We start from the raw sequence: 26233 nt of genomic DNA, 5'->3' as shown, positions 1-26233 counted from the left end.
GTATCTAGGCTAACGTAATGTAATCGTACTACAATCTTATTACAGTGCCAATGCCACAATGGGAATCAGTAAAATTGTGTAAAATGTACACGAGGTGCTAATTTATTAGCCGTGCCATCTGGCATATTCCCTGCCAATTGTGACATTCTTAACTTCAAGATCCAACCCACAAAGTCATGATGATTGTTGCGATAATAGCGGTGAGTATGTTTGTCAAGGAGGAGTGTAGACCTGAGGCTTGTTGGACAGGTGTTTAAACAGGCTGGCGTGAAAAAATGCAAACGTGAATGTTGATAAAAACACTGTAAATAGTCTCCAAGTGATTGCATACATGCTGTTGGAGTAAAGTAGATTTTATCCAAATGCAGTATACACATATACAGTAAGCTACATTACTGTATAATAACCACAGGTTTGTAGTATAGAAATTGGACACAGGGTGGCAGTCTTGTTCAGATAAAGTATACAACTATACAATACGTTTTGTGGAGAGGCTCCATGAAATCTCCTACAAAGGAAGCGGAGGACATAAAATATTAAAATACAGGAGAAAGGCAAAAAGTCATCCAAAAGCTAAGAGAATCCACATATATACTAACCATAGTGCCAAAGATGCCATCACTGTTGCAATATTCACCAACACATTTGAATAAAATGTTTAAGAACATCACTTTGTGGAAGCTGCTCTTTATTTGAAAAAGAAAAAAACTCAAGTTAATGTCTGCTACACGTTCTAATTACATAAACAAAATATAATCTGCGCAGGACAAATGCAGAAAATATCCTGAATCAAACTTAGGTAGAGTTAAATTTTGATTGAATTGCTTTCATATTTCATACATCTTTCACTTCCCTCTCCGTTGAACAGTCAGTTTTATATACACAGAGCACCGATCAACAGTGCCCCTCTCTCACCCTGTTCCACTGGATCTTTATACAACTAATTTACATCAAAACTGTAACCCTTGTTTCGTATCTGCAACACCCAGACACACTCTCCTCTCGTCTGGCTCCCAGGGAGTCAGAGCTGAGGAGCTGTTGCGGGTAGCGTGTAAAGATGCGTGCAATATAAAAGCAATTCTTTCACATTCAGAGTAAAGGCAGCCATTTAAATGGTCAGTGAGTCGATGGCATGCCAAGCTTAAAGCAAAATGGATCCCACCCCAGTGTGATGCTTCAGAAACGTGGATGAAGTGTTTTTCAAATAGACAGAAAAGTTGTTCCATTGCAAAAAACTCTAGGCACAGAATTGACTATATAGATTACTGACTCATACCGGAACCCCCTACTCCGCTTGTACAGGGGAAATCATGAGATTTGAGCTAGTAAGAATTGTTCTTAACACAAAACTTGGAGAACATTTAGTGCTCTATCATTGCATTTATATGTGTATTTTATATAATATCTATTTTCTTTACCTCTCCAATGAAACAATCCAACATCCATGTTTAATGCTGAAGCACCCCCACAGGTGTTCAATGTACTATAGATTTTCCCCCCAGTCTTAAAACCAAATAATAAATAAATAAAACACACAAGGAATGTCTACTGTGAACACAGTAAAAAAGACAAACTAAAACAGGTGTAAACGTCATTAGCATCACTACTCAGTGACAGTTAAATAACTAGGAAATGGATGACTGATGATCGGATCAAGAGAGGGAAGGATTCCTCTTTCTTCATGTCCCCCCTCCCCTCGATTAGAACACCAAGCTGTTATATCCAACCACAGTAGTATTTCCAAGTACATTAGATATCAAAGTCTCTCAGCACCCATAGCTATCTTTACAGATTATAAAATGGCGGTGGAATCCCTATAGGTTTATTTCATTTTTTTTTACAGCAGCATCACTTGAGGTCTTGGACAAATGACAGAATAATGGGTGGTGAATTCTCTTCTTCCCAGCGTCATTTGGACATGGTTTCCATGGTTTTCCTCCAGTCGTTGCACTGTTCGTTGTGTTCTTGACATGTCTGTATTTGGGGGGAGGGGGTGAACATTTCTGTGAAGAGTTAGACTGGCAACGAGGACAAAGCTTTGCTGCTAAGTGCTTCATCTTCTGAGAGACACTTCGTATTACATGAACTGCATCTGTGGGTGGAAATCATCATACAAGGATTGATTAGACCAGAGTTTTACCAGCTCACTCATGGTGGTGCTGAAATGGTAAACTGAATAAATGCAATGAAAAGGCATCACAATGTCCTCAGAGCAAAAGCAACTGTCACAATGGCAACCTATTGGCTGAAAACTACAATACTATATCTGAAGTCATGGCATGGGGGGAAAACGCATATCAGCAAAGACGTAATGGCTACCGTGTCTGTGGAAAGTGTAAAACAAAGTAAAAAATGCTGAAATGCATCTGCTGATTGTTTAAGCGAGCAAGACACAAACCAATTAAATCAGGCCCATATAAAGTGCAAGAGATATAGCCAGAGGAAATAAACAGCAGTGGTTGATCAGATGGAAGAAGCAGTGAGTTTTGAAATGAAGGAAGAGTAATGAAGAGAAAAAAAAGAGAAGCACGAGTGTAAAGCCGCGCTGTGCATGCATGTACATCCGCAAGCACAGAGCATGCTGTACCTAAGAGACGCTCTACAAGAAATCCTTGAGAGAGAGCTGTGCAAATGGGTCCTGTCCAGGGGCTCTGAGAGGACTCTGGCTGGAAGGACTAGAGGCTGCAGAGGGCTATTACAGGGAGAGGGAGAAACACATGGAGAGGAGAGGTCAGAGAGAGCGAGAGTGTGAGTGAGAGGGAGGGATCAGATCAAGTGAAAGACAGGTTACACCAAGGGGGGTAAAATTGCGGACTCTTGAGGAAAGGGATGACAGACAGATTTTGTCCCTCTCCTCCTGAGAGGTAAGAGTAAACTAGAACACTGTTGTTATCACAGGGGATAGTACACACACACACACACAGCTAATGTAACAGCACTGAATACACCTGGACACTGAACTCACGTGCATGGTACACACACACAACTGATTATTATACAAACACACACCTGGGCGCTGGATACAGAGCTGAAGGGGTTGGGCGGCCTCATGACGGGCTGGTTGTACATCATGTTGGGTTGGTTCATCATACCCATAGAGCCAAGCTGTTGGGGTGGCTAAAGACAATAGCATAGAGAAGCATCAAGCATAAGAGACACGCTACAGTAGATTGCATAGCACAGAAGCATGTATAGCACTTATTACTGTTATTCTAATTCGCTATTACCTCTCAGTGCTATCTCTGCTGTATGGCTATTACCTGTCAGTGCCATCTCTACTGTATGGCTATTACCTCTCAGTGCTATCTCTGCTGTATGGCTATTACCGGTCAGTGCTATCTCTGCTGTATGGCTATTACCTCTCAGTGCTATCTCTGCTGTATGGCTATTACCGGTCAGTGCTATCTCTGCTGTATGGCTATTACCTCTCAGGGCTATCTCTGCTGTATGGCTATTACCTGTCAGTGCCATCTCTACTGTATGGCTATTACCTCTCAGTGCTATCTCTGCTGTATGGCTATTACCGGTCAGTGCTATCTCTGCTGTATGGCTATTACCGGTCAGTGCTATCTCTGCTGTATGGCTATTACCTCTCAGGGCTATCTCTGCTGTATGGCTATTACCTGTCAGTGCCATCTCTACTGTATGGCTATTATCTGTCAGTGCCATCTCTGCTGTATGGCTATTACTTCTCAGGGCTAGCTATACTTTCCGCCTATTCCCTCCGTAAATAATAATACATGTTATTTAGCGGACACCTTTACAAATACTTAAGGACATCTCACATTAAAAGTAGGCCTACATAAAATCAAGTGCAGTACATAAAATCAAGTGCATCAAGAGGTGTGTTTGAGTTTTTTTTTAAATGACATGACTGTCTGTATGTCGTATGTGTGTGTGTGTGTGGGGGGGGGGGGGGGGGGGGAGACCAGCAGAGGAGCAATACTAGCTAATGCATGGCTACGTCCCTCAGTGCTAGCTAATGCATGGCTAAGTCCCTCAGTGCCAGCTAATGCATGGCTAAGTCCCTCAGTGCCAGCTAATGCATGGCTAAGTCCCTCAGTGCCAGCTAATGCATGGCTAAGTCCCTCAGTGCCAGCTAATGCATGGCTAAGTCCCTCAGTGCCAGCTAATGCATGGCTAAGTCCCTCAGTGCCAGCTAATGCATGGCTAAGTCCCTCAGTGCCAGCTAATGCATGGCTAAGTCCCTCAGTGCCAGCTAATGCATGGCTAAGTCCCTCAGTGCCAGCTAATGCATGGCTAAGTCCCTCAGTGCCAGCTAATGCATGGCTAAGTCCCTCAGTGCCAGCTAATGCATGGCTACGTCCCTTAGTGCCAGCTAATGCATGGCTACGTCCCTTAGTGCTAGCTAATGCATGGCTACGTCCCTTAGTGCTAGCTAATGCATGGCTACGTCCCTTAGTGCTAGCTAATGCATGGCTACGTCCCTTAGTGCTAGCTAATGCATGGCTACGTCCCTTAGTGCTAGCTAATGCATGGCTACGTCCATTAGTGCTAGCTAATGCATGGCTTCGTCCCTTAGTGCTAGCTAATGCATGGCTACGTCCCTTAGTGCCAGCTAATGCATGGCTACGTCCCTTAGTGCCAGCTAATGCATGGCTTCGTCCCTTAGTGCTAGCTAATGCATGGCTACGTCCCTTAGTGCTAGCTAATGTATGGCTACGTCCCTTAGGGGTAATGGAGCCAGACATCCAGCTGACAGATACTGACCATGCCATATCCTCCCATCATGCCTGTGGGTGTTGTTGCAGGGTAGGCCATGACTGGGGGGGTCTGTGGAGATACAAACACACAAATGATGACGCAACATCTTCTCCCACAGAGAATACAGCAGACCAATGTCAAGTCAAGAACTTCTTAACATTGTTTGTTTGAAACCAACACTCGAGTGATACATTAGCTAAAACACTCATCACAGGCAGATAAGAGCACCAGTACTTAAGAGGCCAGTGTAGTGTGTATTACCATGGAGACGGGGTTCCAGGTGGTGTTTGGGGCTGCTTTGGGCTGCCAGTTGCTACCGCCAGTCAGCCTCTTCTCCCCAGGCTGGCTCCAGTGGATGTCACTGTAGATTAAGACAGCTAATATTAGCACTGGCTCCTAACTGCTGCTGGCTATACAGAACAGTTCTTCATCTAGCACTGACCACAGCACGTTGAAGAGACTGAACAGCATGAACAGCTCACTTACTTTTTCGTTGTGCCATTTCCAATCCCGAGATCTATAAGAGGATAGTAATATAAATGTGATATACACATCCAGAAACAGTTAATTCTGCTGCTATAGCTGTGCGGTCTAACCTAGGAGTATATAAAATAAAATATAAATAGACACCATGATTCACTCAGGCAAAGATGGGTGTTGATCTCTCTTAAATTCATCGTTTTCTGTTCTGGGCATTTAACCTGAATGAAATATCCTAGCATGACGTTGTGACACCTACTTCCCACCAGGTTGGCCAGGGAGGAGTCCAGGTCATCTCCTACCAGTTTGTCTGACAGCTGATTGATTGAGCACAGGGCCTGATTGGAGCCAACCATGGTGGGTTTCAGGATGTCTAAGGAGGACAGAGAGATGTACATTGGTTGGATGTGAAACACCATGTGTATCAAACAGTATAATAGTCAACACCTCACCATCAGATTCCATGTTATTAGCACCGGAAGCTTTGGCTCCAAAGACTGACTCGAAGTCCACTTGGAGTGCTCCTGGGGGAGGGGCCTGTGTTGCTGTGGAGTACCCTGTAAAGAGGTCAGAGGGGAGGCTGCTCAGAACACAGCAGGTGCAATGATGGAGAAGTATTATTCCATTGGTGTCAAAGTCACAGCTGCTAAATAGTTACAGAAAGTCACCTGACAGAAAATGGTGGTCTCCTTCTAAATGGCTAGTAGAACTACTCTACCTCTGAATAGACCTGCTACAGTAGAGCTACAGCTTCTCTAGTACTCTACCTCTGAATAGACCTGCTACAGTAGAGCTACAGCTTCTCTAGTACTCTACCTCTGAATAGACCTGCTACAGTAGAGCTACAGCTTCTCTAGTACTCTACCTCTGAATAAACCTGCTACAGTAGAGCTACAGCTTCTCTAGTACTCTACCTCTGAATAGACCTGCTACAGTAGAGCTACAGCTTCTCTAGTACTCTACCTCTGAATAGACCTGCTACAGTAGAGCTACAGCTTCTCTAGTACTCTACCTCTGAATAGACCTGCTACAGTAGAGCTACAGCTTCTCTAGTACTCTACCTCTGAATAGACCTGCTACAGTAGAGCTACAGGTTCTCTAGTACTCTACCTCTGAATAGACCTGCTACAGTACAGCTACAGGTTCTCTAGTACTCTACCTCTGAATAGACCTGCTACAGTAGAGCTACAGCTTCTCTAGTACTCTACCTCTGAATAGACCTGCTACAGTAGAGCTACAGCTTCTCTAGTACTCTACCTCTGAATAGACCTGCTACAGTACAGCTACAGCTTCTCTAGTACTCTACCTCTGAATAGACCTGCTACAGTAGAGCTACAGGTTCTCTAGTACTCTACCTCTGAATAGACCTGCTACAGTACAGCTACAGGTTCTCTAGTACTCTACCTCTGAATAGACCTGCTACAGTACAGCTACAGCTTCTCTAGTACTCTACCTCTGAATAGACCTGCTACAGCAGAGGGCTCAGTGGGGTAGGGAGCCTGGTGTGGAAGGTGCTGGGCCATGGCCACTGGACCACCACAGAAGGAGTCTGACAACGCCAAAGGATCAGCAGGAAGAAGAAGAGAGCAATGGAAGGCATTTCAAGGCACGGCAAGAAAGGCAAGCAAGGCAAAGTGACAGTACAGACAAAAAGGAGACAGTTTTACTTTTTTGTTAGAATTAGGGACACTAACAAAATCAAAACAGGAACTGCAGAGTACAAGGATATAAAAATATCCTATTGATATAAAAATATCCTATTGACACTAAAGTCATCTAAATCACCAGACTACCCTAACCATAGGGTTATTATGGGGCCACTAAACACATTACATGGGTTGAGGGGTCTATGTTTGCCTATGGGCTCAGGAAACATAGGCTGGGATGGTGAGCCATCGTAGTACCTGAGATGGAGTGTTCTATCCGCACTGTGCGTTTGTAATTGGTTGAAACGGACGAGTTTGTGTCAGTAAAGGGATTATAACGATCTAGAGAATCAAAAATAATATTAGTAAGGGAAACAGATTTAAACTTAAACTGCTAAGAGGATACTACAAGAGAAAATAATCAAATTATTGGTTTGTAATATCAGAATCTAGAAGCAATGGCCTATTTGAATACATTATGAAACGATATATATCAGCAGCAGGAAGACCATAATTTGAACATAACCACTTAGTCAGAATAATCTTGGACATGGGTTTACTAGACACTAAAATGTGTGATAAAGCCTCATATTAGACTGAACTGGCATGGGAGCCTATCAAAAGAACATAACCATTAACTCCACCGTCACAGTGTTAGCTTGTGGTTCAAACCTTAGCTTCCATTATAGGACTGTGCTACAATGCAAATATGGCAAGTGGAGGCTTTGCATTTCGAGGTACACAACAAACACTTAACTTTAGACAGCCATGAGATCATTTACAGTGCATTCAGAAAGTATTCAGATCCCTTGACGTTCACATTTTGTTACGTTACAGCCTTATTCTAAAATTGATTAAATACAATTTTTCCTCGTCAATCTATACACAATACCACATAATGACAACAGGTTTTAGAAATTTCAGCAAACGTATTAAAACACCGAAATACCTTATTTACAAAAGTATTCAGACTCTTTGCTATGACACTCGAAATTAAGCTCAGGTGCATCCTGTTTCCATTGATCATCCTTGAGATGTTTCTGCAACTTGGAGTCCACCTGTGGTAAATTCAATTGATTGGACATGATTTGGAATGGCACATACCTGTCTATATAAGGTCACAGTGCATGTCAGAGCAAAAACCAAGCCATGAGGTCGAAGGAATTGTCCATAGAGCTCCGAGACGGGATTGTGTCGAGGCACAGATCTGGGGAAGGGTACCAAAACATTTCTGCAGCATTGAAGATCCCCAAGAACACAGTGGCCTCCATCATTCTTAAAAATGGAAGAAGTTTGGAACCACCAAGACTCTTCCCAGAGCTGGCCGCCTGGCCAACTGAGCATTCAGGGGAGAAGGGCCTTGGTCAGGGAGGTGACCAAGAACCTAATGGTCAATCTGAGTTCTTCTGTGGAGATGGGAGAACATTCCAGAAGTTCAACCATCTCTACAACACTCCACCAATCAGGCTTTTATGGTAGAGTGGCCAGAGAAGCCACTCCTCAGTAAAAAAGGCACACAACAGCCTGCTTGGAGTTTGCCAAAAGGCTCCTAAAGGACCAAGATTGAACTCTTTGGCCTGAATGCCAAGCTTCACGTCTGGAGGAAACCTGTCACCATCCCTATGGTGAAGCATGGTGGTGGCAGCATCATGCTGTGGGGATGTTTTTCAGTGGCAGGGACTGGGAGACTAGTCAGGATTGAGGGAAAGCTGAACGGAGTAAAGTACAGAGAGATCCTTGATAAAAACCTTTTCCAGAGCGCTCATGACCTCAGAATTGAGCGAAGATTCACCTTCCAACAGGACAACGACCCTAAGCACACAGCCAAGACAACACAGGAGTGGCTTCGGGAAAAGTTTCTAAATGTCCTTGATTGGCCCAGCCTGAGCCCGGACCCGATCAAACATCTCTGGAGATACCTGAAAATAGCTGTGCAGCGATGCTCCCCATCCAACCAGACAGAGCTTGAGAGGATCTGCAGAGAAGAATGGGAGAAACTCCCCAAATACAGGTGTGCCAAGTGTCACACCCAAGAAGACTCGAGGCTGTAATTGCTGCCAAAGGTGCTTCAACAAAGTACTGAGTAAAGGGTCTGAATACTTATGTAAAATGTGAGTTTTTTAAAAATTATTATACATTTGCAAAAAAATCTAAAAACCTGTTTTTGCTTTCTCATTATGGGGTATTGTGTGCAGATTGATGGGGTGAACAATTTAATCCATTGTAGAATAAGGATGTAACGTAACAAAATGTGGAAAAAGTCAAGGGGTCTGAATACTTTCCCAATGCACTGTACATGTAGACAGAAGTAACAGTTATGAGAGACTTCCTTCAAATTCCCACAGACACAGGAAGGATATTTCAGGAGGAACAAAGAGCATCTTTACCACTAAACATTTCATGACCAGACGTCCTAGAGGAATAGCTAACACCGTCGGAGGACACGACAGGTAAGTGAGCGGCTGCATCGACAACGACTTTTGACAGGAAAGGGTTAAGGTTTGGCATGGAGTCATCTCCAGCTTCAGCAGAGGTGAAAGGATCTAGGCAGGCAGAGGAGAGAAAGAAAGACGAGATACAGAAGAGAAGAACAAGAGGACATCAGAGTCAGACACAACAGGAAGAGAGGGAGAGCACACAGAACAGAACATGGTAGAAGATAGTAGACAATAGAGTGGTCCTGTGGTGGTGGCTGTTTCTCCTACCTGCCCATGCTGTGGCCACAGGAAGCCCTGTAGAACTGGCCTGCATTGAAGGGTTAAACGTCTGCTGAATGTCAAACAGGTCACTCTCCATCTTCAGAGCACTGAGGAGAGAAGACAGCAGTAATGGGATACCTGAATCCACACTGGGACATGTAGCTAAACATAAGCATTACCAGATACACACGGAAGTATTGAGGTAGAGGTTCCCCCTAACCACAGATCTAGAATCAGAGCACTCTAAATCCTAACCTTAACCACTAGGAAAATAAAGAAATATCTGACCCTGTATCAGTGGTTAGCAGCAATTTATACATAATCCACGCTGACCTCTCTGGTCAACCACATGAGTGGGTAAGCTTCACAGGTCGTAGGTGAACATTTACCCATTGGAGCAGCTGGGTGTGGAGAAAAGGTCGATGGCTGGGGCTGTGCTGATAGTGACCCCGGTGGTGGAGACAGGAGACGTGTCTGTGGTGGCAAATGAAGGCCTCTTCGAGAGCTCCTTCAGCCTCTGTTCCTGGGTGGAAAGAGTCCAAGTCAAATACAGTAGGCGATGATTGTAGTTATGCATGTGGGCCATACTGGATCCACCAAACAAGGCTTTGAATTGTTCAAATCATTGCCTGCATACTGCAACATATCACTGTCCTTCACATGTAGATGGGACAGGCAACATGAAACCATGTCCATTCTAATCATTTTGGTGTTGTGATCCACGCGTCATGACGGCTGTACCTTCAGTGCTTTGAGACGAGCCTGTTCCTCCTCCAGAGCAGCCTGCTTCTCCCGCTCGTCTACTTTAGTAAAAGACATCCCTGTACTGGCCAGCGAGGACACTGCGTTGGATAGAGTACTGGCCCTGAAACAACAGTAAGCACCTTTAGGCAGAATACTACAGCAACCCTGGCTGAAAACATCAATAACCATTACCATGAATAATAATTAAAGCAATCTTGGCTTAACAGCTTGTGCACAAAGCAAATCAGTTATTATAGCGGCAGCCGCTTCTAGGCTACCTGCAGGGGGAATAGTGGACTCAGTGCCAAAGACACTCCAGTGTGAGACATAGGATGCGTCCCAAATGGCACCCTGTTTCCTATGCACTACTTTTGACCAAGGTCTGTTCACATGTAGTGCACTATGTAGGGAATAAGGTGCCATTTGGGATGTAGCCCATCCTGTACATACCTGCTGGCAGCGGTGGAGTCTTTGACTTTCTTCCCCTCTAGTGAGGCCAGGTGCTGCTCCAGAGCTTCCAGAAGGCTACTGGGAGCCTGTTGTAATGGAGAACAGCAGTTAGTAAAGGCCAGGGTTGGAAACATGCAGCTACACTGTACTATATCAACACAACCATCTAAGGCAGTGGTGGGCAACCTAGTTCATCTAATGTACTGTACATACACTAGCTATATGACTTGAGTGTTTCCTGACAACTTTTCAGAAAACACTCAGCTGGTCATGTTACGTGGTGAGAAAAACTCAGGTCCCTAACTATACTGTCCCATATACCACTATACCTTAGTTACTGGATTCTAGCACTTTTTACATTTTATTTAACCTTTATTTAACAAGGCAAGTCAGTTAAGAACAAATTCTTATTTACAATTACAGCCTACCAAAAGGCAAAAGGCCTCCTGCGGGGACGGGGACCTGGGATTAAAAAATACTAATAAATACAATATAAATATAGGACAAAATACTTCACTGGGAAGTGTTTAGCTCCTCACTAAGGGACAAACACTAACCCGAGACACTACAGAAATACATTGATGGACAAGCAGAAACACAAAGGACTGTGGGTAGCCCACCACCAGTCAATGGTTGTATGCGTTTCAGCTAAAAGCTCCATTGGATGAGTGATATTGAAATGTATGTGGATGACACACCACAGCACTTTCAACATCATACAGTATGTGGTGTTGAATTTGCAATGCCTAAGCACACCTGGGCAGCCATGTTGGATGGGCTATGTACATTTAATGTGACAAAGAGACCTTTGTGTTTTATAGGAGTGAGGCAAATTGTACACAATGTCAATCAGACACAGAGTTAGAGTAGAGGCATGCAAAGACAACACCAAAGCAAGTCACAGACACAGAAGAAGAGTGAGATGAGAATACTTACACAAACTGTGAACTAAAGGTGGAAAGATAAGGGGAAATACAGAATATAAAGGTGGTGATGGTCAGAGATAAATAACTATAATGTATTTGAAGGGTATAACACTGTTACAGGTGCCTCATAAAAAATGTATTAGGGGACATAACACACAATTAGTGCACTTGTACTTTCAAGGAAAAGTATGATCCTTGGTCGAGGAGGGATTTTTCTTGGAAATACTGTAATATAACCAGTGCCACTGCAAAGACTGACTGTAGCGCAACAGGTGTGGGGGGCCATCTATTCAATTTGCTGTACAGTGTGAAATCAGAAGTACTGTAAGATACACAGTCAGTTTGGACTCTTAACAGCTTAACACCTTTATTTACTGTAGATAGAGGCTAATCAAGAAGAAGAAAAATGAGAAGAAAAATAAGGCAACAATTGGCAACATGCACTGGAGGACTTCATGCACTGAGCAGTGCCTTATCTCTGGGAGACAGTTGTGCAGGGTGGAGTAAATATAGTGCGGTGGGGCAACAGAGCTGATTAAATAAGAGGAGTTAATACTGAGAGAGACACATACAAAGAGAATACAGAATGAGAGAAGAAAATAGGAAGTGACAGCGAGAAATAAGGGAGAGAAACTGAGAGCGAGAGAGAGATGGAGACAGAGTAGTAATCCAACTGTAGAGACAAATGGATAGAGTAAGTTTGGTGTGTAGGCTTTTTGTTCAGAGTGTGTCTAATACGTTTTACCAGTAAATCCCTCATATTGCAAGGCTCATTCAGGGAGTTGAGTGTAAGTCCTTACCTGGGAAAGGTCTGGAATGTCTCCTCGATCAATCCCCACCTGCTGTCAAACGAGAATATGTGCAAACTTATAGTGGTGCCTCTAAATTAAAACTTATTTTCTACCACTACCTAATTTCTGCCACCACAATTTTCTCACAAAAATTGAAATATATCTGAGGATGTTCCCTTCAATTAATGGTATTGAATGAATGAATGAATGAATGAATAGCATCAAACTCAAAGCAGGTGAAGAAGAAATCACCTCTGCCACTTTAAGGAACTCTGAGATTCGGGTCATTCGGGTCAGGAACTTCTTGTAGATATCCAGGCCCTCTTTACACTGGGTTTTCTTCATGTCAAAGTACTTCTCTGTGGTAAAATAAAAATAAAAAACAGCAGGCATCAACTCTGAAAGTCTGTAGACACACTAGGGATAAATGCTGTAGAGAATCCAGTCTCCATTAGTAAAATGTAGTACTGTACATATCAAAAGATCTACAGTACAATGATCTACAAAGCATCTCCAGACTAAACATTTTAAAAGAGTATTGATCAGAAACTAGCGAAGAAAATACAGTTGGAGTTGAGGTTTTACCCAGCAGGTTGATGATGCCTTCGTTATATGCAGCAAAAAGCCTAATGGAATCTTTGAAGAGGAGCATGAACCCTGCATTGATCACTCCGTTTGTGAGCTCATTGGCATTAACCTGAAGGAGACACATCATTCAGTTTCACATAAGCCATAAGTTGCCCTTTTAACACACAATAATGACTTTGGCTTCGCTGACAAACAATTAAAGAGCAGGTCAGTGTGGAGGAATGTGTCCATCTCTGGTTTCAGCCTGTATCTATCTCTGGTTTCAGCACTGTCCATTCAGTAATCAGTATGCCTGACAATCTGTTAGCCCCAGGAACCTTCTAATATTACAGTACATATTACAGGACCTGAGCAGCACAGTTTTGGGGAGGTTGACCTCAGACTCACATTGAAGTCGAGGAGGGCGTCCATCTGGTTTTGTATGATAGGGATGGTCTTCAGTAGCTTCTCTGTATTCATGGTCCTCATCACCCCATCCACCCTGTTGAGATGTGTGTGTAGTGTTAGATAGGTGTTAGAAGCACAAAGGACAGAGAGGGAGGGAATCAGTGAGAATAGCCGCAGCCAGTCAATTTCTACTGCATGTTAACAAATCGTTCCCAGAGTTACAGAAATACCCCTGTGATTACTTCATGGGATATAAAAAGCGTTGAACATTTAAAAAAAAAAATGACATTCTGTCGTTAAACTGACAGGAATCTTATTCTCTTCTAAACTAAATATTTGAGCTGTCATAAATATTTTAATTATTTCTACACCTGCGGGCAGCTCTGCAAGGGGAAAGTGCTTCTTGTAAGAAATAGTTTGAGCCTTTATAACTCCATAGACATACATTCAGGTAAGGAGAGGGTCAGTCAAAAACAAACATACCACTTTCTTTTGTTGATATGTTGGGAATTTCTTACCCTCGCTTTACTTTAGTGAAGTCAAAGGCAACCTGTCTGTATGACACAGCCTTCTCATTCAGATATCGACTGTACCTCCGGATAAATGTGGACATATCGTAGCCTGGGAGAGAGAGACCTGAGAAGTGATATAAATCTTACATTTGTCATGAAAACCTACATGAGAATCATGCTATAGTCGTTCATAAGTTATATTGTTTCAGCTTATAAGTATTTGTCACTAATAGTTAAGGATGAGCTTGAAAACAGCAGTTGAGAGCCAAGTACTCATACTTTACCTTGTAAACCACTTTTGTCCAAAAAATTGCTGAGGTTGAATAATGTGTTCCTTGAAGCCAAGTACTGGACAAAACGCTGTATCAAAGAAAAAGAGGGGTATCAACACGTGTTCTTAATTTCCATTGATCTACAGAAATAGAATAGGACCGGCGCACCAGAGTAATTTCCAGATTCTTATAAAAATATTGATTATGATATAAACCTAGAAATTCCATGGTTAGCAATTGATTGTCTTAATGTCTGAACTGAAAACTTCAACACTATAGCATTGCTATTATAGAAATAATATATATTACAGACAATAATGTAATGAGTGGTGAATGTAGCCATAGACAATACTGTAGAGAGTGGTGATTGTAAGCTCAGCTCACCTCATTGCCGTAGACCATGAGGTGGTGTGTGGCGATGAGCGACTTGAAGACCACCACCCAGCTCGTGCTGGTGGTCCTCTCAAACAGTGAGTCAGCCAGCTGGGGAATGTTCACGTTCATCTCATTGGTGCAATGGATCAGGTCTAAGGATGAGACAAACAGACAGAGAGAGACATGTTAGCGATAGCTCGATGTCTACGAAGACCATGGATAATTGATGTCAAGTAGTAACAGTAGTGGCCAGTAGAGGTTAAAACAACTTTGGATACAAGGCCTTTCCCCTATGGGGGAGTTGAATTTTGGGTTCAAGTCAGTTGATAGTCTATGAAAGACAATGTTTTTAAATCTGTGCAAACAGAGACACGGGCACTCTCCCCTTAACTAAAACCTCATTCAATTAGCTTTAATTCAAGGTCTTGCTAATTGCCTAACTATACTCAAGCCACTTAATTACTATGCTACGGTACTACAGGCTGCCTCTCTCTTTTAAGTTTTTTGCCATGGCAATTCCTCAAGAGGGTCTACTGAAGTTCAATAGATGAAAGCCTGATGAATATGTCACCATCTTTAAATCAAACAATATATTTTTGGTCAAATATCTTAAGTAACTACTAGTTGCTCCTTCCGCCACCAGTTCTCTCCACTCGTCTATAGCCTCAGTTGGCCTAAAACTCTACTCTAATGAGCCCCATGAACCAGTACAAGTCAGCTACTAGGCTAAGTTCCTTTCAAGCTTATTTTCTCTTCACAACATAACATTTTTTAAGAAGAAAATGGATTTTCAACCGTTTGTGTAAGTTTTCTATTTGAGGCCTGGGTCTTTTCTTGGGCACACAGACAAGACAATCTTATCAGCTCTTAACCAACCATGCTATTCTCCCCCCCCTCCCCACACTCTATCGGCAGGATAGAACAGCAGCCTCTGGTAAGACACGGGGCGGGGGCCTATGCATATATGTAAACAACAGCTGATGCACGATATCTAAGGAAGTCTCAAGGTTTTGCTCGCCTGAGGTAGAGTATCTCATGATAAGCTGTAGACCACACTATCTGTATTTTTCGTAGCTGTCTACATACCACCACAGACCAATGCTGGCACTAAAACCGCACTCAGTGAGCTGTATACTGCCATACGCAAACAGGAAAACGCTCATCCAGTGGCAGTGCTCCTAATGGCCGGGGACATTAATGCAGGAAAACTTTAATCAGTTTTACCTAATTTCTATCAGCATGTTTGCAACCAGAGGGAAAAGAATTCTAGACCACCTTTACTCCACACACAGAGACGCGTACAAAGCTCTCCCTCGCCCTCCATTTGGGGAATCTGACCATAATTTTATCCTCCTGATTCCTGCTTACAAGCTAAAATTAAAGCAGGAAGCACCAGTGACTTGGTCTATAAAAAAGTGGTCTGATGAAGCAGATGCTAAACTACAGGACTGTTTTGCTATCACAGACTGGAATATGTTCCGGGATTCTTCCAATGGCATTGAGGAGTACACCACATAAGACAATGGCTTTATCAATAAGTGCATCGAGGACGTCGTCCCCACAGTGACTGTACGTACATACCCCAACCAAAAGCCATGGATTACAGGCAACATTCGCACTGAGCTAAAGAGCAGAGGTGCCGTTTTCAAGGAGCGGGACTCTAACCCAGAAGCTTATAAGAAATCCCGCTATGCCCTCTGACAAACCATCAAACAGGCAAAGCGTCAGTACAGGACCAAGATCGAATCGTACTACAGCGGTTCTGACGCTCATCAGACGTGGCAGGGCTTACAAACTATTACAGACTACAATGGGAAGCACACCATTATCCCAGAAACCCTAGACCCACTCCAATTTGCATAACGCACCAACAGATCCACAGATGATGCAATCTCTATTGCACTATACACTGTCCTTTCACACTTGGACAAAAGGAACACCAATGTGAGAATGCTATTCATTGACTACAGCTCAGCATTCAACACCATATTGCCCTCAAAGCGCATCACTAAGCTAAGGACCCTGGGACTAAACACCTCCCTCTGCAGCTGGATCCTGGACTTCCTGACGGGCCGCTCCCAGGTGATAAGGGTAGGTAACAACATCCGCCACGCTGATTCTCAACATGGGGGCCCCTCAGGGGTGCGTGCTCCGTCCCCTCCTGTACTCCATGTTCATTCATGCCTGCACAGCCAGGCACAACTCCAAACACCATCATTAAGTTTGCTGATGACACAACAGTGGTAGGCCTGATCACCAACAATGAGACCACCTATAGGGAGGTCAGAGACCTGACTGTGTGGTGCAAGGACAACAACCTGTCCCTCAACGTAATCAAGACAGATGATTGTGGACTACAGGAAAAGGAGTACCGAGCACGCCCCCATTCTCATCGACAGGGCCAACAAACTAACATGGTTCAAGAGCTATTCCCCCTCAGGAGACTGAAAAGATTTGGCATGGGTCCTCAGATCCTCAACGAGTTTTACAGCTGCACCATCAAGAGCATCCTGACGAGTTGTGTCACTGCCTGGTATGGCAACTGCTCGGCCTCCGATCGCAAGGCACTACAGAGGGTAGTGCATACGGCCCAGTACATCAATGGGGCCAAGCTTCCTGCCATCCAGGACCTTTATACCAGGCGGTGTCAGAGGAAGGCCCTAAAAATTGTCAAAGACTCCAGCCACCCTAGTATTAGACTGTTCTCTCTGCTACCGCACGGCAAGCGGTACCGGAACGCCAAGCCTACCCCCAAGCCAAAAGACTCCTGAACACCTAATCAAATGGCTACCCAGGCTATTTGCATTTCCCGCCCCCCTCTACTGTATGTTTTTATCTATGCATAGTCACTTTAATAACTCTACCTACATGTACATATTATCTCAATTACCTCGACACCAGTGCCCCTGAACATTGACTCTGTACTGGTACCTCCTGTATATACAGTAGCCCCGCTATTGTTATTTACTGCTGCTCTTTAATTATGTTACTTTTATCGCTTACTTTTTTTTTGGGGGGGGGGGGGGGGGTATTTTCTTAACTGCATTGTTGGTTAAGGGATTGTAAGTAATCATTTTCCTGTAAGGTCTACACATGTGACAAATAACATTTGATTTGAAAACTACTACGTCAAAATTGGTCTATTGGACTTATTGGTCTCTGTTGCTTCCGATAATACACATTTAGAAAACATTAAAACATTTCAGTCTCATTCCTCCGCATATAGTAACTCATGTCATACTACTGAATGCGCTCATGCATCGAGCCAACCGTAATATTGCACACCTGATTCTAATAATTTGCTGGTTGATAAGCTGAACCAGGTTAGTCAAAACTGGGGTCGGAGCGAAAACCTACAGAAGGGTAGCTCTCCAGAAACATGGTTAGAGAATTCATGTAGAGCAGGGCTCTCCAACCCTGTTCCTGAAGAGCTACCCTCCAACTTCAGTTGTAACTAACCTGATTAAATCTATCAACCAGCTAATTATTAGAATCAGGTGCGCTAAATTAGGGTTGGAGTGAAAACCTACAGGACAGTAGTTCTCCAGGAACAGGGTTGGAGCCCTGATGTAGAGAATGGGGGATGCCAGTCAAACCTGTGCTTACCCATTCTCATTCAGAGTCAGACTGAGTGATGAACAGATAGTCAGTCTAATAACCAGGCCTGGCTTTCTGGCCTATATTCTCATGTTTTCAGGAGTAAGTAGGACAGTATAACCTTCCAGAGCAGCAGTTAGCATGGCTAGCTGATTATTCAAGGAAACTTGGGAGGGACAACTTTCACTCATAATGTTAGATCAAGACTCCTGTACCTCAGGAGAGTACTGTAGACCTAAACTCAACTAACAGGTGTGAAACAGGCTGGCTGAATCAATTCACAACTTTAGCATAGATAGTCCATAGGATTAAAAAGTGATTAAAAGTGGACACTTTCAGATTAAGTGACCAGTGATCACCTTGGTTTCACACAGATTTCCAGTAGTTCCAAAAACCAATGTCTCCCAAAATAATTTAGGAAATTAAATAAAGTATGTAGCTAGCCTACTACATGCTTTAGTTGGGGTCTGAACCAGCAACCTCCACGCCATTATACCTGTGTGTCATGCAATATGCTCCCATAATCACGATGAAAATGACATTTGAACGGTAACCTATTATGCATAACCTGCTTGCAGAAGAGATATAACATGCATGAAATTGAAACACATATACTGAAGAAAAATATAAAACAACATGTAAAGTGTTGGTCCCATGTTTCTTGAGCCGAAAAAAAAAATCCCAGACATTTTCCATATGCACAAAAAGCTTGTTTCTCTCAAATTTAGTGCACAAATTTGTTTACATCCCTGTTAGTGAGCATTTCTCCATTGCCAAGATAATCCATCTACCTGACAGGTGTGGCATATTAAGAAGCATTTTCATTACACAGGTGCACCTTTTGCTGGGGGCAAAAAAAGGCCACTTTAAAATGTGCAGTTCTGTCACACAACACAATGCCACATATGTCTTAAGTTGAGGAAGCATGCAAATTGGCATGCTGACTGCAGGAATGTCAAACAGAGCTGTTGCCAAATAATTTAATGTTCATTTCTCTACCATACCCCGCCTTCAATGTCGTTTTAGAGAATTTGGCAGTATGTCCAACCGGCCTCACAACAGCAGACCACGTTTAACCACGCCAGCCCACGAACTCCACATCCAGCTTCTTCACCTGCGGGATCGTCTGAGACCAGCCACCCAGACAGCTGATGAAACTGAGGAGTATTTCTATCTGTAATAAAACCTTGGGAGGAAAAACTCATTCTGATTCGCTGGGCTTCGCTCCCCAATGGGTGGGCCTGGCTCCCAAGTGGGTGGGCCTATTCCCTCCCAGACCCACGCATGGTTGCACCACTTCCCAATCATGTGAAATCCATAGATAAAGGGCCTAACACATTTATTTCATTTGACTGATTTCCTTAAATTAACCATAACTCAGTAAAACTGTTGCGTTCATATTTTTGTTCAGTATATAATTAAATGTATTAAAGTGAGGGTGAATTCAATAGAGAGGTCCTTCGTTGCATTCACTGATACTTTTGCATCTTTGTGACGAATAGCATTTCTGAGGATGATCACACCGATTAAAAAAGGTTTGACACTAACATCAAGTTATTTATTTTTTAACATACAGTGCCTTCGGAAAGTCTGCCTTACTTAAATCATACAATGTGATTTTCTGGATTTTTGTTTTAGATTCCGTCTCTCACAGTTGAAGTGTACCTATGATAAAAAAATTACAGACCTCTACATGCTGTGTAAGTAGGAAAACCTGCAAAATCGGCAGTGTATTAAATACTTGTTCTCCCCACTGTATATATACATTAGTACCAGTCAAAAGTTTGGACACACCTACTCATTCAAGGGTTTCTTTATTTTTACTATGTTCTACATTGTAGAATAGTGAAGATATCAAAACTATGAAATAACATATGGAATCATATAGTAACCCTCCCCAAAAAACAAAAAAGTTAAACAAATCAAAATATATTTATATTTGAGATTAGAGATCGACCGATTAAATCGGAATGGCCGATTAATTAGGGACGATTTCAAGTTTTCATTACAAACGGTAATCGGTATTTTTGGACACCGATTTGCCGATTTAAAAAAATAATATATATATATATTTTTTTTCAGTCAGTTAAGAACAAATTCTTATTTTCAATGACGGCCTAGGAACGGTGGGTTAACTGCCTTGTTCAGGGGCAGAACAGATTTTTACCTTGTCAGCTCGGGGATTCATTTTTGCAACCTTCCGGTTATTAGTCCAACGCTCTAACCACCTGCCTTACATTGCACTCCACGAGGAGCCTGCGTGGCAGGCTGACTACCTGTTACGTGAGGGCAGCAAGAAGCCAAGGTAAGTTGCTAGCTAGCATTACACTTATCTTCTAAAAAAATAATCAATCTTAACATAATCACTAGTTAACTACACATGGTTGATGATATTACTAGTTTATTTACATTTACGTCATTTAGCAGACGCTCTTATCCAGAGCGACTTACAAATTGGAAAGTTCATACATATTCATCTTGGTCCCCCCGTGGGGAATGAACCCACAACCCTGGCGTTGCAAGCGCCATGCTCTCTAAAAAAGCACTGTCGTTGCACCAATGTACCTACCCATAAACATCAATGCCTTTCTTTAAAATCAATACACAAGTATATATTTTTAAACCTCCATATTTAGTTAATATTGCCTGCTAACATTAATTTATTTTATCTAGGGAAATTGTGTCATTTCTCTTGCGTTCCATGCAAGCAGTCAGGGTATATGCAGCAGTTTGGGACGCCTGGCTCATTGCGAACTGTGTAAAGTGCATTTATTCCTAACAAAGGCCGTAATTAATTTGCCAGAATTTTACATAATTATGACATAACATTGACGGTTGTACAATGTAACAGCAATATTTAGACTTAGGGATGCCATCCGCTAGATAAAATACGAAACGGTTCCGTATTTCACTGAAAGAATAAATGTTTTCTTTTTGAAATGATAGTTTCCGGATTCGATCATTTTAATGACCAAAGGCTCGTATTTCTGTGTGTTATGTTATAATTAAGTCTGTGATTTGATAGAGCAGTCTGAGCGATGGTAGGCACCAGCAGGCTTGTAAGCATTCATTCAAACAGCACTTTCGTGCGTTTGACAGCAGCTCTTCGCAATGCTTCAAGCATTGCGCTGTTTATGACTTCAAGCCTATCAATTCCCGAGATTAGGCTGGTGTAACCGATGTGAAATGGATAGCTAGTTAGCAGGGCGCGCGCTAATAGCGTTTCAATCGGTGACGTCACTCGCTCTGAGACTTGGAGTAGTTGTTCCCCTTGCTCTGCAAGGGCTGCGGCTTTTGTGGAGTGATGGGTAACGCTGCTTCGAGGGTGGCTGTTGTCGATGTGTTCCTGGTTCGAGCCCAGGTAGGGGCGAGGAGAGGGACGGATGCTATACTGTTATGCTGACAATACTAAAGTGCCTATAAGAACATCCAATAGTCAACGGTATATGAAATACAAATGGTATAGAGAGAAATAGTCCTATAATTCCTATAATAACTACAACCTAAAACTTCTTACCTGGGAATATTAAAGACTCATGTTAAAAGGAACCACCAGCTTTCATATGTTCTCATGTTCTGAGCAAGGAACTTAAACGTTAGCTTTCTTACATGGCACATATTGCACTTTTACTTTCTTCTCCAACACTTTGTTTTTGCATTATTTAAACCAAATTGAACATGTTTCATTATTTATTTGAGGCTAAATTGATTTTATTAATGTATTATATTAAGTTAAAATAAGTGTTCATTCAGTATTGTTGTAATTGTCATTATTACAAATAAATAAACATTTTTATTTATTTATAAAATCGGGCGATTAATTGGTATCGGCTTTTTTTGGTCCTCCAATAATCAGTATCGGCGTTGCTGATGCTGATGCTCTAGATACTCAACTAGTCTAAAGAAGGACTGTTTTATTGTTTCTTTAAATCAGCACAACAGTTTTCACATGTGCTAACATAATTGCAAAAGGGTTTTCTAATAATCAATTAGCCTTTTAAAATGATAAACTTGGATTAGCTAACAACGTGCCATTGGAACACAGGAGTGATGGTTGCTGATAATGGCCCTCTGTACGCCTATGTAGATAAATATATATTTTTTTAATCTGCCGTTTTCAGCTACAATAGTCATTTACAACATTAACAATATCTACACTGTATTTGATCAATTTGATGTTATTTTAAATGGACAAAAATGTTTTGCTTTTCTTTCAAAAACAAGGAAAAACAAGTGACCCCAAACTTTTGAATGGTAGTGTATATATATATAGCAGTCTGATGGATGCCTCGTCTGATTAAGCAGGCTGTAATTTACAATTAATTGGTATATACAGCCTGAAACTAATGCCTGCGAAAATTTGTAAATGTTCCTTACAAGCCAGAATGTTGAATACAATTACATTCACCAGTTGTCTGTGTGGTTTGTCCTTCAGCTGCTCAAAATGTGTGATAAAGTATATACCAATTAATTGTGTATTACAGCCTGATTAAATCAGACTACTGGAGTCCAGAGGAAAATCCTTGTGCCTGGCCCTGACTGCTATAAAGAGCTCTCTGTAACAAATAACTCTTACTCCACTAGCAAGTTACCAGGCAGCTCTGCTACACAGACAGCCAAACCATTCACAGACCTCAAGTGCAAACACAGCTTTGGCTAGGACTATAGTTGGCTTCTTGACTTCTGATTTTCTGATTGAGCAAATATTGCAAAGGGATAGGCCTACCAACCAATATTGAGAAAACAATTCTAAAATGATTTGAGTGTACTACACTTGATTATAAAAAATAAATAAACATTTTAAAAACACCCACAATCATGAATTGATTATTGATAAAACTCTACTAGTCCATTTGAATTTCAATTATGCATAACACTCCATTGCAATGAAAGGGCATCCTGACACATTCTATTTCCCTTTCCTGTGAGCAATTGCTACACTTTTGTAACTAGAGACAAGGTGAGTGAGACAGACCATACAATAGTTGGAAGTGACATACACCCCTTGATTTTTCCAACATTGTTGTGTTAAATGGATTTAAAATTAATTAAATTGAGATTGTGTCACTGGCCTACACACAATACCCCATAATGTAATTATGTTCTTAGAAATGTTTACAAATTAATTAAAAATTAAAAGCTGAAATGTATTGAGTCAATAAGTATTCAACCCCTTTGTTATGGCAAGCCTAGAGTTTAAGAGTAAAAAAAAGTCACATAATAAGTTGCATGGACTCACTCTGTGTGCAATATGTGTTTAACATGATTTTTGAATGACTACCTCCTCTCTGTACCCAACACATACAGATAATTATAAGGTTCCTCAGTCGAGCAGTGAATTTCAAACAGATTCAACCACAAAGACCAGGGAGGTTTTCCAATGCCTCGCAAAGGGCACCTATTGGTAGATAGGTAATAAATAAAAAATTAAAGACATTGAATATCCATTTGAGCATGAAGTTATTAAATTACACTTTGGATGGTGTATCAATACACCCAGTCACTACAAAAATACTGGCGTCCTTCCTAACTCAGTTGCCGGAGTGTAAGGAAACCGCTCAGGGATTTCACCATGAGGCCAATCGTGATTTTAAAATAGTTAGAGTTTAATGCAGGGTTTCCCCTAATATGAAATTGATTGATGAATTACGGTCACTAATTAGTAAGAAACTCCCCTCACCTGGTTGTCTGTCATAATTGAAAGGACAAAACAAAAACCAGCAGACACTTGGCCCTCCATGGAATGAGTTTGACACCCCTGTACTAAAGTAAAACTGCCAAACAATGTGGCAAAGAAATGTACTTTACAAGCATTTCGCTACACCCGCAATAACATCTGCTAAACACGTATATGTGACAAAAAATGTTATTTGATATGTCCTTAATACAAAGGTTATGTTTGGGGCAAATCCAACATAAGAGTACCACTCTTTATATTTTCAAGCATAGTGGTGGCTGCACAATGTTATGGGTATGCTATTCATTGGCAAGGACTGGGGAGTTTATTTTAAGCACAGGCAAAATCCTATAGGAAAACCTGGTTCAGTCTGGTTTCCAACAGACACTGAGGGTAAAACATTAACCTTTCAGCAGGAAAATATCCTAAAACACAAGGCCAAATATACACTGGTGTTGCTTACCAAGACGACATTGAATGTTCCTGATTGGCCTAGTTACAGTTTTGACTTACATCTGCTTGAAAATCTACAGCAAGAAATGTAAATCTCTGTCTAGCAATGATCAACAACAAACTTGACAGAGCTTGAAGATCTTTTTAAATAATGTGCAAATATTGTACAATCCAGGTGTGCAAAGCTCTTAGACTTACCCAGAAAGACTCACAGCTGTAATTGCAGCAAAAGGTGATTCTAACATGTATTGACTCAGAGGTGTGAATACTTATGTAAATTGGATATCTGCATTTCATTTTCAATACATTTGAAAAAATATATATATTGGGTATTATGTGTAGATGGGAGAGAAAAAATATATATTTAATCAATTTAGAATTCAGGCTGTCACACAACAAAATGTGGAATAAGTCAAGAAGTATGAATACTTTCAAAAAGGAAGGCACTGTACATGTGCGGCCCCCAGCAGTGACACACACCTAGTAGTGATGATAATGTAGGCTACACCTTACATATGAGACAAAGCATTCTACTCTGAAAAATGAACAAGGTAGTTTCCACAGCTGAGCTGTTCAAATGTGGTTGTTCTTCTTATGGTAAATAGATCAAATAGGTCTACCGAATTTACTCCCTGGAACATATATTTTGGGGGGCATTTTTGTATAGCCAAAACGTTAATGTACTGTACATGGAGAACTTGTCAATAAATTGTAAGATAAGATACACTATGACTGATAATTACATGATAACTGTTTAGGTTAGGGAGGGCAGCCTAAAGCTATGCAGAATGAATGAAACCACTTAACAGACGGCTAGAAAGCTAGCTATGTGTGACAGTGATGATGAGTAGGCCTACACTGAAATGATCAAAATCTGATATTACTGTTAACGTCCAGGTAAATAATGTTACGAGCGGTCTCATTGTATGCTCTTGTTTTGCTAAAATGTATGCTTGATACATTTTGACAGGAGCTAACATAGCAATAACATTAGCCTATCCACTCAGGCTTCAGGCCTTGTCGGCATCGCCATAACTCACGAGAAGCAGACCTCCGACTGGTTTTAATGAATGACACATCAGAAACTCTAGATAATTTCGATACTTACAATCCAAATGTTTCTTTTTCGGACCCATTATTTCATGTGTGGTGGCCTTGCATACTGTTTTCGACACAGCAGATCCAGTTACACTGTGCTGGGCTGCAGTTATCCTGTCAGTAATGCTCTGCCCCGACATCTTCGTTTATTGATGCAACAAAGAATTTGAAAAATCACTATGTCTATAAAGTTCCAAATGAATTTTAATTATATAATCTCCACGGTCGACACCTCCAGTCCACCACCTATTTAAAAATAAAGAAAAGGGAAAAACTGAAAGAAAAAGACAGGGCGACGAGGCTGAAAAATTATACAACAAAATTCAAACGTATCCAAAGCTTGATTATTTCAGTCCAGTGTTGATCCGAAAAACGCCTTTGATCAAATTGATTTCATAAATAAAGATGCGGTGGTACATTTGGTAGGCTGACTCATTCTCTGCCTATCTCTCATCCCGATCTGTCGCTCACTGGATCCCTGTGTGTCTTCGTATCGCCACTCCTACTGGGTTTAAAGGACTAGAAGCATTCAGGGAAATGGCGGGCCTGCTCTGTTCTCAGAAAGGTTAGAATGTATGACGTTTACACGGAGCATGCCGACCTGGAATCAGATTTGACATCATATTCCATCAAATGCTATTCTGTGCAGGTGTCCACAACTGATTGTGGTTTTGGTGGGACTGTAATATGCCAGACCAAAGCAGTTAGACCTTAATTTTCAGCAATAATATAATAATATTTTCCAAATCTCAAGGTAAACTGCTAAACAGGCATATGCCCACAGTTATTTATTTTTTGCAACACATTTGTCCA

General features: G+C 41.7%; 1 protein-coding gene across 14 annotated transcripts; it reads right to left on the bottom strand.

Annotated features, from left to right (window-relative positions):
• Positions 1 to 671: 671 nt before the first annotated feature.
• Positions 672 to 26233, bottom strand: LOC139548729 (phosphatidylinositol-binding clathrin assembly protein-like). 14 transcript variants are annotated; one of them, XM_071358487.1, is made up of 23 exons: positions 25431 to 25702; positions 14605 to 14747; positions 14233 to 14308; positions 13955 to 14072; positions 13437 to 13530; positions 13047 to 13158; positions 12714 to 12820; positions 12471 to 12512; positions 10745 to 10830; positions 10292 to 10415; positions 9940 to 10073; positions 9557 to 9657; positions 9239 to 9394; positions 7110 to 7193; positions 6659 to 6754; positions 5658 to 5762; positions 5465 to 5578; positions 5212 to 5242; positions 4987 to 5086; positions 4732 to 4794; positions 3010 to 3117; positions 2588 to 2692; positions 1955 to 2092 (listed from the first exon to the last, which is right to left on the bottom strand). In XM_071358487.1, exons 1-22 carry the CDS (start codon positions 25558 to 25560, stop codon positions 2600 to 2602), a joined length of 2217 nt encoding a protein of 738 aa, XP_071214588.1. In that variant the 5' UTR covers positions 25561 to 25702; the 3' UTR covers positions 1955 to 2092; positions 2588 to 2599. The 14 variants fall into 14 exon arrangements, with proteins under 14 accessions (XP_071214594.1, XP_071214600.1, XP_071214592.1 ...); XM_071358488.1 differs by having other exon boundaries at positions 9940 to 10067; XM_071358489.1 differs by having other exon boundaries at positions 13955 to 14057.

This window comes from Salvelinus alpinus, chromosome 22, assembly GCF_045679555.1.
Source record: "Salvelinus alpinus chromosome 22, SLU_Salpinus.1, whole genome shotgun sequence".
Taxonomy (NCBI): domain Eukaryota; kingdom Metazoa; phylum Chordata; class Actinopteri; order Salmoniformes; family Salmonidae; genus Salvelinus; species Salvelinus alpinus.
The sequence above is the reverse complement of the archived record's forward strand: the minus strand, read 5'-3'. Positions and strand labels throughout refer to the sequence as shown.